The sequence below is a fragment of the Heliconius melpomene genome, chromosome 6 (assembly GCF_056956725.1).
Source record: "Heliconius melpomene rosina isolate 202511_hmr_F chromosome 6, ASM5695672v1, whole genome shotgun sequence".
NCBI lineage: Eukaryota > Metazoa > Arthropoda > Insecta > Lepidoptera > Nymphalidae > Heliconius > Heliconius melpomene.
Genome location: NC_140394.1, coordinates 8,493,013 through 8,509,535, shown reverse-complemented (window position 1 = coordinate 8,509,535; position 16,523 = coordinate 8,493,013). Strand labels below are relative to the sequence as shown.

At 31.1% G+C, this 16,523-nt stretch overlaps 1 protein-coding gene and 1 non-coding gene across 4 annotated transcripts in view; one reads left to right on the top strand and one right to left on the bottom strand.

The window, feature by feature from the left end:
• Window positions 1-4,239: 4,239 nt before the first annotated feature.
• LOC146538364 (tachykinin-like peptides receptor 99D) overlaps window positions 4,240-16,523 on the bottom strand; it is a 66,297-nt gene continuing 54,013 nt past the window's right edge. For 2 of the 3 annotated variants that reach the window (XM_085186997.1, XM_085186998.1), the window contains exons 4-11: window positions 16,082-16,256; window positions 13,237-13,392; window positions 11,941-12,000; window positions 11,600-11,750; window positions 7,725-7,921; window positions 7,157-7,293; window positions 6,669-6,779; window positions 6,236-6,294 (exon numbers count right to left, since the gene is read on the bottom strand). In XM_085186997.1, coding sequence (XP_085043123.1) covers window positions 6,694-6,779; window positions 7,157-7,293; window positions 7,725-7,921; window positions 11,600-11,750; window positions 11,941-12,000; window positions 13,237-13,392; window positions 16,082-16,256 — 962 coding nt within the window. In that variant the 3' untranslated portion in view covers window positions 6,236-6,294; window positions 6,669-6,693. Of the gene's footprint in view, window positions 6,295-6,668; window positions 6,780-7,156; window positions 7,294-7,724; window positions 7,922-11,599; window positions 11,751-11,940; window positions 12,001-13,236; window positions 13,393-16,081; window positions 16,257-16,523 lie in introns of all 3 variants that reach the window. The other variant, XM_085186999.1, reaches the window with a different exon arrangement.
• On the top strand, window positions 9,926-9,996 carry TRNAG-ACC (transfer RNA glycine (anticodon ACC)). Its single transcript has one exon. It is a non-coding gene; the product is annotated as a tRNA-Gly (tRNA).

Below are 16,523 nucleotides of genomic sequence, written 5' to 3'. Positions count from 1 at the left end.
AGTTTTTCACATACGCGACCCGTCCATCCACCTCGACAGCAACGATCGTTTCAAAGTCAAAAAAGTAACTAGCAATTCCAGACCTGTCGAGCTGTTACATGAAGGAAATAACATTCATAACGCCACCAAGCAAAAAGTAGCGAGTCAAACATTTCATATACATTTACTTTACCAAAAAATCCACATACCTTCACATATTTCTTGGAACCTCACATGAAAACTGTATTAGTAGAATACCTCACAGAAAATAATTTGAAATAGAAACCCGACCCGTTCGTAATTTATACAGCTCAAGCTGATGCCCTCTCGCCGACATGTTTAGCTATCCCCCGGCATCCCCCGGAACATCCCCCGGGTGACTTATGATTTATGACATAAAAAAACATCAAATGTTTAAATTCGGAACCTATATTGATATGAAATTTCATCTTGATACATCGATGGGGGGTTTAACAGATTGTGATAAATTGTTCTCGTAAGATCCGGTCAACGCCTGCTCCTTACTGTTTTTCTACTTCTAACATCCTGTTTACTGATATATGATATATTGTATACTAAAGATTTTTACATTTCTATAATGTAGTGGAGAGGCACTAAGTGTAAATGCGATTGGTTGTGGGTTCGATTCTCACTCGAGGAAGTGAAATATTTATTTACGTTTATATTTCCATTTCTTTGCTCTGACGTCAAGACGCGGCGTTGAGCTCTGCCATTCAACACGCAATACCTTCAGAATTCGGCGGAAAGTGGGGAACGGAGTGTCTTATAAATTCCACCTTTGCCCAACCTGTTGTGTGCGGGATACATCGTGAAACTGATTTAATATATTGTATTTTCTTTGTTGATATTCCACAATTTCATTCATTGTCCAAAAACTCTTCTTTTCCATCGAAGCGAAATATTTAACGTTACTTATCCTATAAAATATTTACAAGAAATTTAAAATTACATCATTTAAAAGGAATATCCTACCTTTTTTGCAATAAAAACAGCGATACCATAACGTTCAACGATGCAAATATTTTTACAATGCTCCGTTCAGTTATTTAGCTATGTGAATATAAAGCTTTTAAAAGCTTTTAGTTTTATACTCAGAGAGTCAAAATAGAAACGCACCCGTCTTTAAATAAATATGAATATAATTATAAACCTAATCCAATATTGAGGTCCTTATATAAGAAACTAGCGGACCCGGACGCGGCTACGCCTGCTTGAAATATAAGAATATAATTTCTATAGAAATATAATTTCAATCTAGATGAAATGCTAAAAGTGACTATTATATTTATTTTCATAAGGATGAATTTCAAAATGACGCGGTAACGCGGATCGTGGTCGCGTAGCGACGACGGTTGTTATTAACATGGCAGAATAAATTGCATGTCAAATTAGAAAGTATTTTAATTTATTAGTACATATGTGTAATGTAATGTTATATAGCCTATAGCACTTCTGAAGAATGCAGTTTTCATACAAAACAAAAACATAGTAAATCGGACCAGTAGATCCAGAGATCTTAGCGTTCAAACAAACAAACAAACAAACTAACAAACAAACAAACTCTTCCGTTTTATTATATTAGTATAGATTGGCGTTTGGTATGGGAGGAAGAATAAGTCGAATATTTTTTAATATAATATATTTATTTAATAATTGTTATGTCAAGCACTTTCGCCATCTCATGCGTAGTTCATTGATCTCTTTACTAAAAAAACCATTCGGACGGGAATCAATAAAATCTTTGAAGGCGGCTTGGGCTGCCCCAACGGAGTTGAATTTTTGCCTTTGCAAGAAGTTGTCCAAGATTAATGTGACCAGTACGACAAAACACAATTTGTTATTGGAGGAAGGACTTAATATAAAATGGTGAAAGGTATTTTCCATTAGAAAATGAGAGTTTAATTTAGTTTAATCATTAATAAGGATGCTTAGTTACAGTTTAATATCTGATTACCATAAAATTTTATATTTAATTAGCAAAAGACATGCTGGGGTATAAAATATTTTGATATTTCGTTTTTCATTAGGAAGTCTCAGATTTAACTCGAAAAGCAGTTAAATTAAACCGCAAAGTTTCAGAAAGTTTGTAGGATGGTCTCGCTTTTACTTGACGGGTTGGACTAATGTAATTAGTCCAATAGTACTTATTAAAAAAAACACTATGCACGTTTTGTGCACGGCTGAAGCAGCGTGTTAACGTGACAGATGTGCGGAAATGAAGTTAGCCATGTATGTATTTTTGTACTCTATTATAAATATAATGTAGTACAGATAAATATTTTTATTTTATACTAAATATAGTTATATTATAACGTATTGGAACAGGGTCTAGCTAACACGATGTTTGTAGGTTTGATTTCCACTCCAGGAATTATTTTTATTAAAGTTTTCTACTTTAATAAAAATAATTCCACAGAGTATATATTTTAACTTTATTAGGTTCTCTCTGTATCCGACTATGCTGGAAAAAATAAGCTACTTATTAATATTAGACTAAGCAAGCATGTTCCTGTTTGAAAATATAATATTGATGGTAGTATTTATGTCACCTGTGATAGTGCATTAAGATGTTGCATCTGAAAACATGCATATTCCAATCTAATGAATTTATACGAAATGTACATTTTAGTACAAATTCATTGTGTAACCGGCATTTGTTTATCAAATAAACAGCGAATTTAGTACACAAAGTAAAGTTCATATAAATTCTAGAGTACAAACCGATTACACTGCTTAAAATAATAACTTAAAGGAAGGGAAATATCGAAAATATCATGAAAAATATGAGGATTATGAAGATTACAATACGAATATTATGTTTAAAAATAGCATAGGGGCTGAGTCACACGACGAGGGTGAATTATGTAAATTACAATTCGGTTTCGTACTCAAACGTTGCTTACCTTATTTATGTTTATACTAAACTGTGCTAATATATTATGGAACTTATGTATGTTTGTTTAATCTTGTACTGTCGTATCTCCGTAATTCCTGTAGATAAGCGGAAAAGCCGTGGTGGCATAATGGACTGTAATCGAAGCGGTTGTGAGTTCGAAAACTGAGTGGGAATAAATGAAAAAAAAGATTTAAAAAAGGATAGACAAAGGAAAGGCAGGAGGACCATTTTTGCCGACTTTTAAGGCATCGCGTGTTTAGTTGCGGAACTCAACGCCGCGACGCGCTATGCCTCGACACCAGAGAAAAGAAATGAAAATATTACGCTAGTGCCGCTGCGCGACGACTTACAATAATAAAAATACATAAAAAAAACAATTATTAGAGACTTTCTAATTTTCTCAATACAACGACATAATTGGTTCACCTAGAGCACTTAACTATATTTTCGCTAGTACACTCTCATAATAAACAGATTTCGAGAGAGCTAGATACATATTTAGTTATGAATAGAAAAAGCTTTTAAAGAGTTTTTTCTATGGGGATGATACCAATACTGATTATTCAATAGCTCTATTAGTAAAATATTTTAGAAATAACGAGCTTATCTCAACTTCAATATTTAGATATCTGCGAACAAACTATATAATATAATATAACATTACAGTAATTCCATATTAGTAAAAAAAATATTATGCAGTGAATTACGCTCAAAAACGGGCGAAGCCGCGAGCGGAGCACTAGTATTATTATAAATTCTAGAATTCACTAAAGAAATAATTGATCACTATCGACTTACTGTACTCTATTCGAAAGCGTTACACTTTATTTTGTTTTCGTTTAAACTAAAAAACGAAAATTAACGATAAATCTCAAGTCTTACTTTAAGCTACAAACTTTCCCCATTATAGAATGCTAAGCATCGATGGCTGAGAAAATAGATAAATAATAATTCAAAAGTTAAAAACACGAGTCATGCTGGTGGTTTATTTAACAAAAAGGTCATTAGAACTGGACTCGTCCATTTTTCAAGAAAATCGAAGAAGTAGGGAATGGCGTTTGTACTAAATAGATTTTCTTACATTGATTGATTGATTGATACTCAGATACTAAGTAAAGCTAAAGAAAGTGTATCATGAAAATATTTAAAATTTAGTACATTTATAAAAATGGGAATCCATTAATTTTATTATTATAAAATTTTGAATATGCGCAATTGTCACAATTCCATAAGGCTATTTTAATATAAAATAATAATATCAAAATCTATTATCAAAAAGACATTAATATTTTAAAACTTTAAAGAAACAATGAGGACAAAAACAATAAAAAAAATAAAAGAAATATAGGTTTTTTTCGTTTATTTCATAGTATCATGGAATTTACAATGACATTAAATATTTTAATATTTAACATATAACAAAAGTATGTACAAAATGATAAAGAAGCGCCGCTCTCCCCTTGTCTACTTACACATAGTAGATATACTCGTATTTACATAATTTTAGATAAGGAGACGATTTTTGCAAAGCTTATTGAAAGTTTGACCGGCCCTTCAAAATGTTCGAATAGTGTAAAGAGTCGGAAATTAACGCCGAAAATAATTTAAATATAATCATTTTCCTGAGTGCAACTTGCAAAACCATGATGTTTACATTACTGCATGATAGCCTGTATTAATGATTTTGCTATTTTTGAATTCGTCTCGAAACTTAACGATAAATTCTCTCAAATTCTCAAAGCTGGTTTAATATGGCTCGATAATACTTTTGCAATTCCAGAGTTATGAAAAATTTCAATGCAAATGCTATTTTATTAAGTACTAAAATATCTATTTGGTCTCATTTATGCAGATTCCGCTGGATCTATCTATACATTGTAGTTTATGTTGGAATTTATAATAAAAATTCTATTAGAATATCTTTATATAGTGTTCGGCTATAATTTTATGACAGATATGACTTTTATAAATGTTTAAATTTATCATTGTTTCTGACATCTTTTTTATTTAAAAAATTGAAAATATAAATTAAGTAAACGATCATCTCCTGGACTATAAGTAACAAATTTTTCGTTGAAAACTACACATTTATTTTTACATTTATTCATAACCAGTTAGTACTTACTTAACATTTCTTACACATGTAAATAAAGTAATATTATATTCTAATACATTTAGTTTTATATTAATAAAACTTATAATTTTTTAAATAGCTTCGCCATTTCTACGTATTTTACATACATATATACGAGACATTAGTGTGTTCTAGTATTAATATGATACGTACATTGATACACTCAAATCAAATAGTTTAAATATTTATTATATGTTTATTTTGGATATCGAACCCACAACCTAAAGCTTGGCCTCTTGGTCCTTTCAATTAAAATTAATACGGCATAATAACCATACAATTGGTTTAATTTTATTAAAGCGGCTTAACTATTTACATATAATATTATTTCCATAAATTTATTTATGAAAACACAGAAACGAAATATATAATAATATTATATATTACGACTAAATATGGTCATTTAACTATTATTTACAAATATTTTATTACTAATATTAGTTTATTTTTTCAAATATATAATATAATTTTAGGCATATTATTTTACCAAGTACTCTATATAAAAATATGATAAAAATGTCATTCCTTTCATCATCAGTAGGTTTATTATCTCGTAATAAACAATTCTGTGGACTAAGTTCCTAAGGAATTTTCTCATCTTGTAGGAATCTGAAGCAGACCTAAGCTATAACTGACTTAAAGATTCCATTTATTGTATATTTGCTTATATATCATAATAATTATGTTAGTTATTATTAATTGATTCAAGCAATTTTCTGTACAAAAATCTTTAGGACTTTAGATATTATCTTAATTATATACAAAGAGGTGTAACGTAAGCTACTAGCTATAAGCAATTCATATATCAAATGTCACTTCGGCTTCTCAAGTGTAGAAAAATCAATTACGTTTGTTTTCTTCTATTATATATTGCATAAATTACACTTAGAGTACTTAACAATTTTCTTTATTATATACTGTCAAATTTTCATAATTCATCTTTCCGTTATTATTTTCAATGTTATAGTATAGCAGAAAAGAGAAATATTTTATTTTGTAATCTTGCATAAAAAATTCAAAGAAATCGTATACAATCATTTCCAATATTTAGTATCACAAACACAAACACATACAAAAAAATATATAATCAATTTTCAGCCGTACAAATCGTGCGGCGTGAGCGCGGGGCGGGCCCGTCCGCGTCATATCCACGTGCGCTCGTCGTCGCCCCCCGCGACCCCCGCGCCCCCGCCCGCCCGCCGTCAGGCACTGCCTCCCCCCAACGGGTTGTTGTACGTGCTGTGAAGTGATATCCTGATAGTACCTGTGGGGGAAGTCACTATATTAATTACTGATATCCACCTAATTGTGTAAACACAGAAATATCTACGGAATAGATCTATTTTGTAAGTTTAAGTTATAATCGACTTACAGTGTATCAGATTCCTAGTAAACAAATACATAAGAAAGGAAAACTTACAAAATTTACCTACAAACAACAAATTAAGAGATTTCCGAAACTACTTTACTCAAGGATAAGCTAAGCGAAGCGCTACATAAACGGAAGAACGCCCGTCGTGAAGCAAACCATTTTTTCATCAAACGAGCAAAGTTAAAGGGCCTAACTACAGAAATGTAAATTTTGAACTCAATCTGTAACAAGATAGACTTGCTTTGATACTAAAAGCCAGAAATTACCAAGTGAGGATTGGCCGCGCATCTCCTACTTGTCTATTTTATGAAGTAAATGAGGAGAGCCGGGTGGGTTTTTGTTCATTTTTGTCGTTTTGATTGTGGTCTTGAATAAACCTACGCAAAAAATGGCTCTCGTGTATGATCTTAAAATATAACATAGATTTCTGAACGAAGCTTAACTATTAAAAGCAAACAATTTGCAAACATCGATATATATATATTTTTTAAGTTCCCCTGAACTTTCACTATTGGTAAAATAATGAATACACAAATGGGAGATAAGCGAAATACTTATATTGTTTATTATCTATTTTATAAGGTTTGCAATAATTAAATGAAATATTAATAAAAATATATATTAAGGTTACTAAATTTATAATGCAATAAAAAGCTAAATACTGCTGTTTCATATAAATTAAAACTAAATATTAATCAATGTGCTAAACATGAGATAAATAATAAAGATAACAATAAAATAGCTAAAAACTTACTGGTGCCATTTTTCCTGCTTGGGGAGAATGATCGCATAGATCTGTCCAGTCTGTCAGGCCCGAAACCACGATGCCTACTGAGACCACCCCCAATAGCTCCACAACACCAAAAGAATTGTTTAAATCCACGGCGAAATCTAAAAAATGTGTATGAAATAGAAAAGCGGAAATTTACTTTATGAAATTGCCGCAATTTTAGAAAAATAGCGTTTACTGCGCTATTTTCCTATGTTTGTTTGATATGATGAAACAATAAGTCTTTGTTTAGATTTTACAGCATTAATAACAACACATATAACACAAAACTAGTTTATATTGTAATAAAGCTAATATAATTTACGGTATAAATTCAGCTTCACGCAGTATCCCGCACACAGAAGGGTAGGCAGAGGGAACCTAGTGTTAAGACACTCCGTTACCCACTTACTGCCGAATTCTGGAGGCATAGCGTGTTGAGCGGCAGAACTCAACGCCGCGCCTCGACACCAAAGCGAAAAATTAGAAATATAAACGTAAATAAATATTTCACTTCCTCGAATGGGTAAAATGGAATAAACCTAATACTTACTTAGAATTCATCCAGCAGTATATAATGGGATTGTACATGGAATTGCTCATGGCAAGCCAGTATATAGCCAAATATATCTCCTGTATATAAGGATAGTTGACCACGTCCGGGTAGTACGACGTGATGACGAAGTACACGTGGAACGGCAGCCAGCACACCGCGAATATAACCACTACCACTATCATCATTTTCACAACCTATTTCGAATAAATATATAGTTAATTAAAAAGTTCGATATAAATTTTATTTATACATATAATATATTATTGATCTCTATAGTTATAAATTTTAAGTCCACGTTTAAAATTTTAATTTTATTTCGATATAGATAGACTAACCTAAAGAAACTGTTAATGTTTCTAAAGTACAGAAAAATAGTGGGAGAAGTGACTTTTCCGTAAGAGGATTGAGTAACCTGTAATTAATCAACTTTTTAAGAAAACGTATAAAAATTTTGACGTAGCGGAATTTGAACCCGCATGTCTCGGAAAACGTCATCTTTTTACCCATTTTCTATAAAAGTTTTTTCTTTTCTGAGTCTGAAATAATATCTTAAATATGTTTAAAATATATAATTAATCTATTAAATATTTATTAGAGATGAAAGAAGAAATAAAAAACAACACTTTTACTGACTAGTTGGAACGGTCACCTCAAAGGATTCCTATAGCTTTACAACTTTGAACGTTTTATGGAGAAGATTAGCTGTTAAATATTCATTGTCAGTTTCGTGATGTGGGTTCAAATCCCTCACCTATATATTTCATAAACTTATTACGTCCAACTTGGACCAATACGGATTATTAAATGGCCTTAGGGATAATTTACGTCGAGAATTTTCTTTGTTCTAAAATTAATATTATATTTTTACATAATTTCCGTATTTTAGGCAATTTGAGAGAAATGAGCGGTGTTATGAGAAAATCTGTACTAAAATAAACCGCGTACAACGGAGACTTAGAATAATAGTAATATTCTTTTGATGTTTTTAAAGGTAAAAAATATCTTTATATTATTTACCTAGTTTCATAAAACTAAGTTATAATAATAATATTTATACAACTATATGAAATGCATCGTAATACTCGTATATATTTTTGTATTTTATCCGATGCTTTGTCTAAAGTAATCTATTCATTCGCAAGGGGATAAAGAGCTTCAGATTCTTTAAGTTTATAGTTGGTAATAATTTTGCTGCTTCTATTTTGATGTGGATATAGAAAAAAAATGAATAGAAAATAAGAAAATCTATTGTATATTCGCTTTATCTATTGTAGCTTTTTAGCTTTAAAGACAACACACAGCCGAAACTAGAAATGAAGAAATTTTAAATTTGGGGAGCACTAAGAAAGAGAGGGTTTTTCAAAATGCGTAGAGAAATAGAAAAAATAAGATCTGACATTTTATAGTCGACGCAAAGGAATTTGTGAGTTACAACTTATTATCCTATATCTTATAAAACAAAGACGCTTTTTGTGTCTGTCTGAACTTTCTAACTCTTCTTCTTCTAAACCACCCAACGGATTTGGATGCGGTTTTCACCATTAGGTCGAGTATTTCTCAGGGAAGGTTTATATATAGTTTATTATTTGTACATTCTTATGTAAATTAACATAAATACGAAAAATATGAATAAAGTCCTACCCGCTGAGACACTTTCGCGCATGCGCTGCTTTAATGGTAAGTACTACATGAAAAAAATGTACTGGAGTATTGTTCCTCTCAATAAGATCTACAAAAAAGTCCGCGAGAGCATATTTTTATCTTTTAAGGATAACGTGTAGTGATCATATTTATGTCTAAAAATAATAATTTCAATATATTTTTTATTGTGAGGGATATTTCTCCATAATGGTATTAATCCTTATCCTTTAAAATACTTTATTAAATTTCAACGTTAAACGAAGATAAAATTTGCTATTTAAACTATTTCGAAATTGCGAATAGTTTTAGAGAAAAACGCATTTAATTATTGACACATCACGCCGTTCACACATCAACTGTATCGAGTCAAGTTTCACTTATCCCTTACTCTCAGCATATAAATAAGTATATTAGTTACGTTGGCCATTTAATGTAGATCAAAACTGTCTTTTCTGTTTTTCATTTTAATAAGTACTTTAGAAGTTGTTACAATATCAAATAATCCTTGCTGCGAAACGCGCCTCGCGACGCCTCCGCCGCGCCCGCCTGCCTTACACGCATCGGTGGTTCAGTGGTAGAATGCTCGCCTACCACGCAGGCAGCCCGGGTTCAATTCCCGGCCGATGCGTTCTATTTAATTTTCACAGGCAGCCACGTAGTGCTTGCTTTTCATCAGGGACAGAATACCCTCTTCAGCATTAACCACAAGCTCGAAAAAAAAAAACCCGCCTGCCTTTATAACAACGAAGATTTAGATGCGTTTGCACGTATTGGATAATTCGAGTTGAATGTATTATTTAATGTCATTTAACTATATAAAAATAGTATTTTAAATATATTTTAATAAGTACTTGAAAAGATTAGTATCACAGATATAAAATTACGGTACCTACTAAAAAATCCTTGCTGTGTAAAACAATTGGAAAATCCTTATTGAAACTACGAAAATGCGGGTTGCATTAGGGTTTAATTAATTTTCACATTATCTTAAGTGATTTGCAAACATACATTATATGAATAATCCAGTAGTGAAAGCGGGCGAAGCCGCAATAGGGTCGCTAGTTATTAATAAATGTCACATGATAAAAAACATTTATTATTATAATTAATTAAATGCAACAAAAAAGTCAACCTTTGGAAATTCGAGTGCGGTAATAATGTAAGGAGAAATGTCCGCGCATAATATGTTACTTCAGGATTTATCACTGAACTTTTCCTGCTCATTATACAAAAACATGGAGAACATGGACTTCTAAAAAAATAAATAAACGTACTTTTGGGGCAAATTACCCTTGAGGTTTTAATTAGGCGTAAGCAATAAAGAGATTAACGTATCTAAGGATCTTTATTATGAAAATAAGTAAATGTTGTTCATTGCCAATTTAATGATCCGAAGGGAGTTCAGGATGTCTGCATAGTTTAACGTAAGATGTAGACGGTTCATCTCAAAGTTAATTTAGATTGAAAGTGTAAAAAATTTCAAGGGTTTTTGTTAAGTAAAATATATTATATAAGGTTGTCTATATAATATATTTTACTTAACAAAAACCCTGAGTGACTTCATTCTCCATTTTGTAAATATAAATGGATATTGTACATTACGTGACGAAATTTCGTTGAAAAATTATAAAGTCTAATATATAAATATTCATTCAAGTATATTTGGAAACTTGTAATAATTGATATATTTAGTCCGATACATATAATTTATGACAATATACATAAATTTCCTAAAAATAGTACAATTTTGCTATTTAGAACTAAAAGAAAAAAGAACTTATTCAAATTTCATCATTTCTTTAAAAGAAGTTGAGAAACAAAGGAATACAAAGTGGAAAAGCTTTATGCAGTATGAACACTATTGAATGCTTATTGATCACAACAATAAGTAGATTGCAAATGGACATTTTATTTATTTTAAAATTTTCTTTTCAAATATTTATATGTGCACTTACGTTATTACATATATATTTAATTGTAAATTCTATATGAGAAAAAAATAATTCTGAAACCGTATATTATTCACTTAATACCATTTTTAGATAAATAACAACTTTTGGTTTTATTATATCAAATAACTTTATCTTCCTAGCATTATAGATTTTCATTTTGTTAATATTTCTTAAATATAACTTATTTTTGTAGACTAATGAACCCGTGACCATCACGCTACAGATGCGATCCAACCGCGCCATTGGCTATGTATATATGTACATAAGAATTATACTTACTCGTCGTTTGCTCTTCACATTGTCGAGTTGTCGTTGAGTGCATTCGCCAATAGATTTAGATCCCCACAACTCTACGCCTACTTTAGCGTATGTATACGTCATAGATATGATTGGCAGAAAATATGTTAGCACCATGAACGCTACGTTGTACCTGTGCATAATAAGTTTTTATAAGAAAAAGTATAAATAGTTTAAATAATAAATGACTTGTTAGTTTAGGGTTCACTTTGAAAATTTGTATTTTACGTGGTTTCCAAGAGGTGCAGGTTCAAATCCTGCTACGATCAAATTATTAAGCTTTTTCTAAAAAAATTACATACATGTATGTTATTTATACTTACATATATTCTAGTTGAGACTTGGTTGTGATGCCGTCAGGCCATTCGGCGAAGCACACACGCCTATTAACAAAAATATTACTATTAAATAAAACTTTTCTTCAGTATGTTCTGTTTTAAATTTTTTAATCAATTTTTTTTTCGTAAATAAGAAGGAAGTAAGATAAAGAAATTTAATACAGCGAATAACACGGTGGTTGTGAGTTTGATTTCCACCAGAGTAAATAAATTATTTTCATTTTCTCGGCCTCGTAAGTAAAAAAACAAAACGTGGCGAAATAAGAACAATTTATCCATTTTCAAAAGAGATTAATAAAAAATATCTCGCAGAGAAGTAAATATTTCCCTACAGTTTCCACTTCAACAGTTCTGAAAGGAAAGTTTCCTGGGGCGATGAGCGAGCTTGTAAGGCGGCTCATATGTTTTCAAAATAAATAAAAAATAGCACACAGTCTTTATTACTTCATGAAACGAAATACAATATTAAATAATAGTAAGCGAATATTTATATATATAAAATCGAAAGGTCACTCACTCATCACGAAATCTCAAAAATTACCAGAGCTAGAAGTTTCAAATTTTGCACGGAGGTTATTTATAGGACGTAGGTGCTCGCTAAGACGGGAATTTGCAATATTCGACTTTTAAGGGGTTGTTTTTGGAGTTGAAAGTTTGTATGAAACTTCGTTACTACAAATGCTAGGAGTCTCAAATTTTGCATGGAAATCACTTATACGACGTAGGTACTCATGGAGGCAGAAAATAACGTAGTTCACGCAGGCGAAGCTGCGGGCGGGCCGCTAGTATTAAATATTTTATTTATCTAAATTGTCAAGTACAAGTCTTATTGTTTTAATAGAATTTGTATTCACGTCTTATTTAGCAATTTCCGGTTGTTTACCGGTTGTCTTCTAACCTAAAGCTATTTACATTTCAGTATAACATAAACTAATTATTAAAACAAATAATAAATCACAAACGACAATATTATGTCGGGATTGGGAATTGATTGATGTTCACCAAAGTAAACATAAAATAAATTTAATTTTATTTATAGGCTTGAAGAAAGTCGTAGATTCGTTTAGAGACATTCCATTGGCATATAGCGAAAACCAACGCCGTGCTTTGTCTTACCGGGCAACAGCTAATTCAAAATATATATTTTTTCCCGCAAAAGCGATTCCAACCCACAAGCATTGCGATCAGTCACTGCTATGATTATTATTTTTACTTTATTAATAAGCATAAATTTTATTATATAATGTCAATAGAACTTCATAATATTAATAATAACCTTACCTAGTCGATCCATCTGGTAAGAAATCAGTGTCTGTAGTAAAGTAAATGACGTTGGGACTGCTGATAATGGAGCTGCCCGCCCAAATAGCCGCGGCTATTCCCAAAGTCGCCCTTTTACCCAGTCTTGGCCTGAGTGGACTCATTATGGCAACGTATCTATAACAAAAATGAAATTCATAATATAATTTACGTAGAAGTAGGGGGAAAATTTCTAAAGCAAAAATCTATTAAAAAAAAGTAAAATTCATAGCCTACATTTATTAAAATAAAATATAACAAACAAACAATCACTATGTTTTAACGGTAAATCTCTTATTATTACAAAATATTTTCCAGAAACTTAAGTTAAATTATTAAAATAACTTCACAGCGATGTAACTAGCCAAAACTTCCATCCAAAATAATGGAAAATGTAAGTAATTTAAGCTTTCCGAACACTTCGAAGTTCTTTAGATAGTAATAGTAGGTACATGTCTAATGACATTAAGCGCATTGAGTTCCATAGCGTTCGTCGTTAAAATTCTTCGAACAGTGAGTGGATTTATTTTGAGAATTTAATATTGAACCTATTGAAATTGAATTTAAGCAATACTTCGTACTAAATTACGTTTTATCTCCAAACGTAAAACTTGTTATAGATTTTATTGGTGTGTTACATAAAATAAGGATGCATGTAGGTATGTTTTATTATTCGAGTCAAACTGTTGAAAAGGCATATTAAATTTGAATATATAGCTTTATTTACCTTTTAATTATCCTATTACTTTTTATGATTAAAACTTCTTTGGGTAGAATTATTAACGTTAGAAAAAAGGATAAAAAGTTACAAATTCCAAATTAAGCACTGTATCTAATATAAACAAAGAAAAAGATAATTTTTAAAACATGGCCGTTTATATTTTCGTCACCAACTCCCTAGGCATTTAATGAAATGTGCCACATACAGTATAAAGTTTGTGACATACAAATACGCCACTCTTCACGAAACGAGCTGATGATGATTATAATTAAATGAAGCAAATTGATTTTATGATGATTTTCAAGCACATTAAGCTTTACATTCAACTTCGTAAATAATTACATTTGATGGAGCAAAAAGCTTGATCGTTTGTCGTAATTATATTTAATAATTCGAACGTTTTCGGGACTTTGTAATGCTTTTATGTGTATAAATATATTATTTTATTAATAGTATAAAGTTACCGTGTTGAAGGAAAGTATATCCCTAATAGTAATAATAAAAACGTCAATACATCGTTGAGTTGCGTCACTCAATACACAATGCCTCTAGAATTCGGCGGAAAATAGGAAACGGAGTGCCGTAACACTAGATTTCCTCTACTAACCATGCTGTGTGATACAGTGTGAAGCCATTTTATTTAATATTTAATTATTATATAAGAAAAAACAGTTTCAATTCAAATATTTATTAAATAAATTTTAAAGTTTAAAAATCAGTTCATCAGAAGAAAGAAGTTAACGTTGAATAACATTTGTTGAAGTGACCTAGAAATTGCGTTTTGTGCTTGATTATAAAGGTAAAGCTACATTTTGCTAGTTATCTAGACTTTAAATTTCTATTTATTATAGGGTAAAAAATCTAAAATATATTTTTATGCACTTTATTTTATAACACACACATGATAAAATGAGGAACCAAATACCTATACATATTACTCTTCTATACTATACATATAGATATATTTGTATAAAATAGTTTTAGCTTTATACGAGTGAGTACATTCTCCGAGAGCAATCGAATAAGATAAGTGCGAATTTTCGTATATCGAACATTTTTATTCCATACGATTAAAAGAATATTGTTATACAAACATGTGTTCATATTAATACAAATAAAAACAATGAATACGCCGATTACATGTTGGCTGTATAAAGTGTGAGAAAATTGCGGTTTCCTTTGATGTCGTCATCAGCTGGCCTTCCTGTATATTCGAAATGGCTTTATTTTCGGCTTATTTTATTACGATAAAATTGAGGCCATCGTGACAAGGGTGTGACTGTAACGCGACGGTTGTGGGTTCGATTCCCACTCGAGGAAGTGAAATATTTATTTACGTTTATATATCCATTTTTTTCGATCTGGTGTCGACGCAAAGCGCGGTGTTGAGTTCTGCCACTCAACACGCAATGCCTCCAGAATTCGGCAGAAAGTGGGGAACAGAGTGTCTTAACACTAGGTTCCCTCTGACTACTATGCTGTGTGCGAGATACACTTACTGTAATTTAATAAGTATTAGGTATAAAGAAATTATATTTTTGGATATGAGTAAATTTAAATAAATAAAAATATTAAAACATATTATATTAAAACACAGATTTCATTTAAAAATACACATTTGTTCTAGACCCAGACATTCTATTAATTAAATATTCCTTCAAAGAGAACAACCACACGTGGAACACACTTGAAACAAATAAAACCACAATAACGTGTGATATCACTAAAAATCATACGTGGGAAACATTTTATAAAATATTTAGTAAAAAATATATAATACGTACACGATATGATATATAGCACAGCGACATAGTCTAAGTATAAATGCGACGATTGAGGGTTCAATTCCCACTCGGGGTAATAAACTATTTAATATTTTCTTTTTCTTACTTTGTTAGCAAGACAAAACGCGGCTTTGAGTTTTATCACTCAAAGGAAAGTGGTAGCGTCTTAACACTAAATTCCCCCTGCTAGGCGGAAAATATCGAAAAGCTTCATTTTTAAACTTAGAAGTCGCCCAAAATAAGATAAAATTTAACCTTTGTAGAAATAAGCGCCTTACATATTAATAAAATAATGTTTAAATATCTAACAAGAATAACTTACCTGTCTATACTTATAGCCATTAACGTGAAGACAGACGCAGATATGCTCAGAACGGCGATGAACTGACAGAATTTGCAGTAGAAATGGCCGAAGGGCCAGTCCGAGTACAGCATGTACGTGAAATTGAACGTCACGTTGAGGGTTGACACCATCGCGTCAGCCACTGAGAGGTTAACTGTTGAAATTAAAACAGAATTACAGAATATTAAATATATATGTTTGTTACATATGTTAATTGTTATCATTATTAATCCAACAAGTATCTAAGCAGATAGGGCTGCTGTATTTGCTGTATTTTTTTTTATTCACCGCATTTGCTGTATTTTTTTTTATTACCGCAAAAGCGACCCAATTACCAAGTGGACAAAAAATGATATCCATTGTATTCTTAATCGGTTTTTTTGATTAAGATCGATATTTTGAGAAAAGCCGCTACATATGA